At 39.5% G+C, this 7,973-nt stretch overlaps 1 protein-coding gene across 1 annotated transcript in view; it reads right to left on the minus strand.

The window, feature by feature from the left end:
* Positions 1-5,225, minus strand: part of fgf4.S (fibroblast growth factor 4 (heparin secretory transforming protein 1, Kaposi sarcoma oncogene) S homeolog) — a 9,762-nt gene extending 4,537 nt beyond the window's left edge. The window contains 1 exon segment of the mRNA NM_001085824.1: positions 4,918-5,225. Within this exon segment, the coding sequence (NP_001079293.1) occupies positions 4,918-5,215 (298 nt within the window). The 5' untranslated portion in view covers positions 5,216-5,225.
* Positions 5,226-7,973: the final 2,748 nt, after the last annotated feature.

Genomic DNA, 7,973 nt, shown 5'->3' on the forward strand with positions numbered 1-7,973 from the left:
TTTTTAGATAGGGTCAGCGACCCCCATTTGAACGCTGGAAATCGTCGGAAGAAAAAGGCAAATAATTTAAAAACTATAAATAATAAATAATAATGACCAATTGAAGTTGCTTAGAATTAGCCATTCTATAACATAGTATAAGTTCACTTTAAAGTGAACCACCCCTTTAACTACAACTGAAGGGTGAATATTTTTAACTACTCTAAGCACAGACTATTTTTTTTATTATTTGTGGTTTTTGAGTTATTTAGCTTTTTAGTCAGCTGCTCTGCAGTTTGTAATTTGAGAAATCTGGTTGCTAGGGTCCAAATTACCCCAGCAACCATGCACTGATTTGAATAAGAGACTGGAATATGAATAGGAGAGGGCTGAATAAAAATATGACTCATAAAAAGGAGCAACAATAATAAACATGTGTAGTCTTACAGAGCATTCGTTTTTCAGATGGGGTCAGCGACCCCCATTTGATAGCTGGAAAGAGTCGAAAGAAGAAGGCAAATAATATAAAAAAATAAATAATGATGATCAATTGAAAAGTTGCTCAGAATTAGCCATTCTATAACATAGTATAAGTTCACTTAAACGTGAACCAGCCCTTTAACTGAAGGGTGAATTTTCTAACTGCTCTAGGCACAGACTGTGGCATTTCATGCATCAATAGACATCTATATAATCTTTCATGTTGTCTGATAAAAGGACTCCCCGTGCTCCGCTGAACGCCAGCCCCACGACTTGTTTTTGTTTGATGCTTTTCTTTTTATACATAAAAGCAAGTGTACGGACAATTATAGTACCTTTTAACCCCATTGCTGCAGGATACTATTGCAGTGCTTGGGTTAATAATGAGTGCAGCTCCTGGCTACATTAAGCATAAGCTGTACTCATACCTCCCAACTTTCCCATTTTCAGAGGGACAGTCCCTCTTTTGACAACTCAACCCGCAGTACTGGAAAGTCCTGATTTTCTCTGCACTGAACAGCCAGAAAAAAAAAACAATGTTTCTAACTTAATTGGCTTTTGGCAGAGAGCCCAGAACAGCCACAGCTGCAGATAAGATACTTTTGCAACAATTTTGAGATAAACAAATAAGTAACTGTAACAATATAAGATAACAGGTCCCTTGGGAGAAGTTAGACTCACAGCTTAAAGGGCAATTCGCCTTCATTAGCAAAACTGTAATAACTGAAAAAAAAAACCACAGAAATAGGTTCAAACTTTCATATCCTGCCAAATTTTGTAAAATGAACATGGTAATTAGGGGGTGTGGCCACAAAAATGGGCGTTGTGTTGTGGTCCCTTGTGTGGCCAGGGACTGAGTAACTGTTACTACAAGGGGATGTTGGGAGTGGGAGTTTAACAATAGTGGAAGGATACAGGTTGGACAGAAATCTTACTGATTTCATCATGCCTTACAAAACACCTACTTTCAAAGCCTAAGTCCCTTTCCCTGGCACCATATTGCCTTACTTTACACAATATGACCCGATTATAGTCCCTTGCCCTAATACCGTCCTCCCTTATTTTACAAAGTAGGGTTTATTTACTAATGAAGGTGCTAAATTGAACACGTGCAGTTGCCAGTAGCAACCAATTAACAACAGTTTACTAGAACATGAAAGCAAAGACCCAATTCATTGCTATGTGTAAGTTCACTGCACCTTTATTTTGAAATGAGCCCCAGTATTCCCTCCCTGTACCGAACACCATCTTTCTTTACTATACGCACTATACCACCTGCCTAGTGACACTATGGGAGTTATTTATCAAAATCCTAATTTTTCTGATTTTTTATACATAAAAAGTCCGACCAAACTAGAATCTACGATCTGACCATATTTATTATTTAAAAAGCTTGATTTAATCGGTTCGGGTAAAAAATTATAAAATAGAATGAAAACCCCAATTTTTTCCCCCTGAATAACTAGTTTTTTTTCTGACTTTTTGCCCGGAAACCCCTAATTCCAGCTCACTCCACAGAAACTTCAAAATAGGATAGGGACCTCTGCCATTGACTTATACACAACCTCAGCACGTCTGAGATGGTGGATTTTTCAGAGCCGGGCTTTAATAAATCTCTAAAAATCAGAGTTTACGAAAAAAAAAACTTGAAAGATTCGCGTTTTGCCCCAAAAAGCCAAACTGGAGTTTAGTAAATAACCCCCTATATTTCCTTAATATTCACAGTATCTCAAAATGACTGGCCCTTCCTCTGGCACCATCTTTCTTTAGAATGCCTTTTTAAATCGTTACTAAAGTGCATGCTTTTCGTTATTTGCTCTTGCGTCAGTAAAGTAAATGAGCCCTACAGTCTTCCACATTAAAAGCCTCTACTAAGAAAAGAAATGCACCTATTTGGCACAATAGAGTTTCTTTGCTTTCCCTGCATAAACATCTGTTGTTATGGGAAGCCCCAGCTGATGATGGTCCCTGCTTATAGCTCTAGAATGCACCATTATATTCTGTAGGTTTAATTCTTGCTGCCCCAGGAGGCAATATGGGCACACGTAAATCTCAGATGATAAGTGCAGTTAATTAATTTGTCTTGTTTCCAACTAAATCACAATAAATCATTAAGTTTGGGCACATTCAGCATTATGCACCTACAGTCGTTGGCAATGTCACCAGTCATATCTTATTGTTGAGTTTTAATTGCTTCCTGTTGGGCATGGGGGTTGAGATGCAAGCAGATGCTTTCCTGTTGGGCATACACTCGGAAAACGTTTACGTGAAGAGCGTTGCCACATTTTTTTGGACACTACTGCCAGTTATCTTTTTTTTTAACTTGTTGGTACAATCAGACTTGCTAACCCTTATATAGGACATTACTCTTAGGCCTTTCTAGAGTACCTTATTATCAAATTACTTCTTTATTATCTGCTTTTTCATAAGAAATGCACTAGCGATAAACATAAATGTACAAAAAAAAACAACAGCCCTATCTATTATCTGGAACGCTTGGAGCATGGCTCTTTTTTTGGATAAGGGATCTTTCATTATTTGGATCATCATACCCCAAAACACCAGTGTATTTTCAACAGCAAGTAGGGTGGAGGTATTATACATGGAATTGGCACTGTATTTATTCTGCCATGTGTTCTGGGATATTAATCTAGTGTTCTAGATGCATTATATATGGAATTTACACTGTATTTATCCTGCCATGTGTTCTGGGGTATTATACATGGAATTGGCACTGCATTTATCCTGCCATGTGTTTAGGGTTATTATACATGGAATTGGCACTGCATTTATCCTGCCATGTGTTCTGGGATATTATATATGAAACTGACACTGTATTTATATTAATGTGTTCTAGAGGCATTATATATGGAATTTACACCTTATTTATCCTGCTAGGTGTTCTGGGGTATCATAAGGGGAATTTATACCTTATTTATCCTGTTGTGTGTTCTAGGGTATCATAAGGGGAATTTGTCTTTATCCTGCCATGTGTTTAGGGGTATTATACATGAAACTGATATTGTATTTATACTAATGTGTTCTAGAGGCATTATATATGGTATTTACACCTTATTTATCCTGCCGTGTGTTCTGGGGTATCATAAGGGGAATTTGCACTGTGTTTATCCTGCCATGTGTTTAGGGGTATTATACATGGAATTGAATCTGTATTTATCCAGCCATGAGTTCTGGGGTATTATTTATGAAACTGTCACTACTACTATCCTACAAGGTGCTCTGGCAGGTATTTTAAATGAAATTGCAATGTATTTATAGTGCCATGTAATCTGGGGTATTATACATGGAACTGGCCCTGTAATACTGTTAAGGAATCTGTAAACATTTATAAAATGTTTAAATAGCCTCTCTAAACACAAAAATCACCTTCTGCCAATGCATACCTATAAAACATTTAAACCTCTAATAGGATGTTTAGCCACCTGCATGGATTTATGCAATTTAGTTAGTACAGGCATGGGACCTGTTATTCAGAAACCCGTTATCCAGAAAGCTCAGAATTTTTATCCAAATAATCCAGATTTTAAAAAATTATTTCCTTTTTCTCCGTAATAATAGAACAGTGCCTTGTACTTGATCCAAACTAATATAATTAATCCTTCTTGGCGGTAAAAATCAGCCTATTGGGTTTATTTAAAGTTTAAATTATTTTCGAGTAGGCTTAAGGTATGAAGATCCAACTTACAGAAAGATCAGTTATCCGGAAAGCTCCCATACCTGTATCAGGTACAAGTAAAACATAAGATATTGCATTCCCCTATCAGGTATATGTCTGGATAACAGGTTTGTTTAGGTAATGGGAGTAGAGATAAAACCCATATAAGACATTTAACCTCTTTTTCTAGCAGCATAAATCCCAGGGTGTTAATCACAGCTTCTTAATCGGTCATTAGTGTCCACTGAGTTATCCAATCCAAATAAATATAGTGAGCTCAGAAGCACTGAGATCCCACTATTTAAAATGAAGCATTATTGTCCAGACAAGAAACACTGCAGCTTCCCTGACACTAATCCAGACACAGCACATGCCCTTGGCTTGCCAAGCATAACTAACTCCGCATTAAGGGTTGACGTCCCTGTCACAACTTTATTGAGCTCCCCAAAATGAAATGCAGCTTTTTAAGATTCATTTTTGGGGGCGTCAGAACAAGATCATTTTTTTCTTAGTGAAGCGATTGGGCAATGGTTAAACATATCATGGCTATTAACGAAGGGACATGCCTAGGCAGCCAGGTGTGAAATTACATATACTATTCGGCTAAGATTTCAGTTATATAGATTGATCTTTATATTAAAATGAGCAGCTCATTAGGAAAACGCCAGGGTAAGCTGACCTTCCCGTTGCAGTCAATGTCTATTTCTCCATTAATATGACGTATGAGTATGAGTGCGCGAGCAAAATAATGTAACAGGAAAAAAAACAAAATCAATACTTACTGTATCGATTTTCGTTGTGCATGCCATTTATCCTTCCGTCCGGTAAAACCTGGATATGAAACCCGATGCCCACGTTGCAGTAAAGACGTCGCAGTCTCTTGATGCCCAGCAAATAGTCACTTTCCCGACTCATATCCTTTTTTTCCCCCGGGATCCTGGCCATGGACCTGGAAAAGAGGGTCTCCCATCTCCGTTCCAGGGTGTCATTTCTCTGGGAAGAAGAGAACGGCATGCAGTGCACCATAACGGCAGCCGTTCCCAGGAGCAGGATTGGCACCAGGGCCAATTGAACAGTCATCCTGATCAACGTGGGCACACGTGGTTTAAGGAGTCAATTGCTCTAAAAATACCTCCAACTCCAACTCCACTTATACTTAGATCAAAGTAAGCAACTGCTTAGCTCCCAAAGGAGGTGTGGTTTGCTCTCTTAGCTTGCATGGAGACTTCTCTAAAAGGGGCTTGACTCAAGGAAAGTTTATTCGAACTTGATCTCAACTTGTCGTTAACTTGCCGTGGACTTGTCTGAAGTGTTGATCTTCCCCAACAGCTCAGCCATAGCACTTTACCCCTGTCCACGATATTTATATCCATCTGCTTCCTACCTATTACATCACCAGCTCCTGCTCATCTCCAAGCACAAGCTGTCAGCTCAGACACCACACTGTGCACACTGAAAGAATGAAGAGGAGTGTTTGGGGATCACTACTCGCACAACACTCACACAGACTGCTACATATATAGACCTCCTTGCAGGTCGCTCACATGCACACTGGACAGGCTCATGTTTTCACTCTTTTCTGCCATATATAGATAGATAAAAGTTTTAAAACCAGGAGATAAACTGAAGCAAACTGGAACTGAAAATAAGGACTGTCCTTAAGTTCTTATCCAAGAAAAAATACATCTTAAATGAATAAAGAATTCACTCGCCCCTACCTAAATTATTTTATTTTTTGATATATAGAACTTAGATGCACAATGGGCTGAAAGGGTTCGGGCAGAAACATTTAAAAGTGTCTGAGAAACTATTTCAGTTTGTTTTGAGACGGAGAAACTATATAAAACTAAAAATGTGTTTTCTATCTATCTAGATAACAGTTTTAGAACCATGAGATGAATTGAAGCAAACTGAAACTGAAAATAAGAACTGTCCTGAAGTTCTTATCTTAGAAAAATATGAATCTTAAGGGCAGAGACAGACGAGAAGATTCAGGGAGATAAGTCGCCCATCGACAAATCGCCTCTTCTTCGGGCAACTAATCTCCCCGAAATGCCTCCCCGTCGGCTAGAATCGAAATTAACGGCAGGATGGCACTCGGAGCGATTCATTTTCCGAAGTCGCCCGAAGTTTCCTCGTGAGGAAAACGAAGCGCTCCGAGTGCCATACCACTGGTAATTTAGATTCTAGCCGGCAGGTAGGCAGTTCGGGGATATTAGTCGCCCGAAGGAGAGACGATTTGTTGATGGGCGACTAAATCTCCCCGAAACTTCTGTCTCTGCCCTAAATGAACAGAGAATTGACTCGTCCCTCCCCAAATTATTTTATTTGGTAATATATAGAACTTAGATGCACAATGGGCTGAAAGGTTCAGTCAGAGCAGATCGGGAAACATTAAAAAGTGTCTAAGAAACTTTTCAGTTTGTTTCAAGACAGAGAAACTGTATAAAACTAAAAAAGTGCAAGCCTCAGACTGAATCCACAAGTGTCCACTTCCACAGAGAGAGCTGGAACAAACTGACCTGCCCTTAGGATAGCTATTCCTCTGTATATACTGTAGGTGTGAAAACCTGGGGGCTACCTCCAGCCTTAGCAAACACAACATTCAGATTTCTAGCTGTGCAATCCACAATGCCCCGGTGCCTTCTTTTCACTGCGGTGATTCTTCTTCCTTCATTTTTTATTCCTCCCACCAAAAAACTCCAGGTTTATGATAAATCCTGCACCTATTTACCTTGTGCCACACAACGTTACTGTTAAAAGAGATCTAAAGCAATTGTGGAATGACTTTTAAAACTGATAGAATATTTTCTCCTCTCTCCTATTTATGTATTTTTTTTTGACCAGCATTAATTCAGAAAGCTAAAGAACACATGATCCCAATATGCCCTTTGGAATAGAGTATGATATGCAAATATCAGAATTATATTTTGACCCCTAGAGGTCTGTGCAGTGTCTTAAGGGGTCCCCATGCAAAACAAGTGTAGAGACCCACACAAGTCATCAAGGGGGCCCCCTGGATATGCTCCCTTGGGCATTCCCCCGGGACAACATTTCAGCTGCAGAAAGGGCTGGGGATCTACAGCAGAACCTGTGGTTGTGGATCCCCCCAACCCGTCCCTCAGGCTCCCCACAAATGCAGGGTCTCCTTTCGGTAACTACACCACTGGGTCTTTGTTACCTAAACATATGGGGTCAGTTATGCCTTTTAACAAACATATTCAGATGCTCTTAAATGAATGCATTGGAGAGCACAAATTGATAGTTGTGTTCAAATTGGCACAGTTGGAGTTAGGGTTGACACCTTTTCTGGAAAAAAAATACTTTCCTTCCTATATATTTATCTTTTACCCCTATTACTAACATTGGGGTCAACCATCATTTTTACCGGCCAGGCCGGTAAAATACCGGCCAGGTGGCAACCCTAGTTGCAGTGTGCTTCGATTATGTGGGGAAAAGTATCGGTAATGAACATGGCGATTTGCATCCAGAATTGCACTTTGCACTTGCATTCATAAATAACCCATTATGAGTATAGCTCAATGGAGCTTGGCGGTCCAAAGTTTAGCCATGATTCCTCTTAGCCCATAACAAGTTTACAAATACAGGAAAATACTGGCTATCAGCCATAGGGTAAAATTTACTAACCTCTGAAAATTCGCCAGCTTTACTTCGGAAATGCAAGCAAATCAAAGCGAAGAAGCGCTAGCGTTCAATTCTGTCTAGCGCAACTTCGCTACAGTTCTTGCGCTCAGCCGCTCAGGCTAATTTGCATACTCGGGAAATTTAAAGTTGAATGGACGTCTCTATGTAACATACTGCATCGAACAGAAAGAAT

Source organism: Xenopus laevis, chromosome 4S (assembly GCF_017654675.1).
Source record: "Xenopus laevis strain J_2021 chromosome 4S, Xenopus_laevis_v10.1, whole genome shotgun sequence".
Classification (NCBI taxonomy): domain Eukaryota; kingdom Metazoa; phylum Chordata; class Amphibia; order Anura; family Pipidae; genus Xenopus; species Xenopus laevis.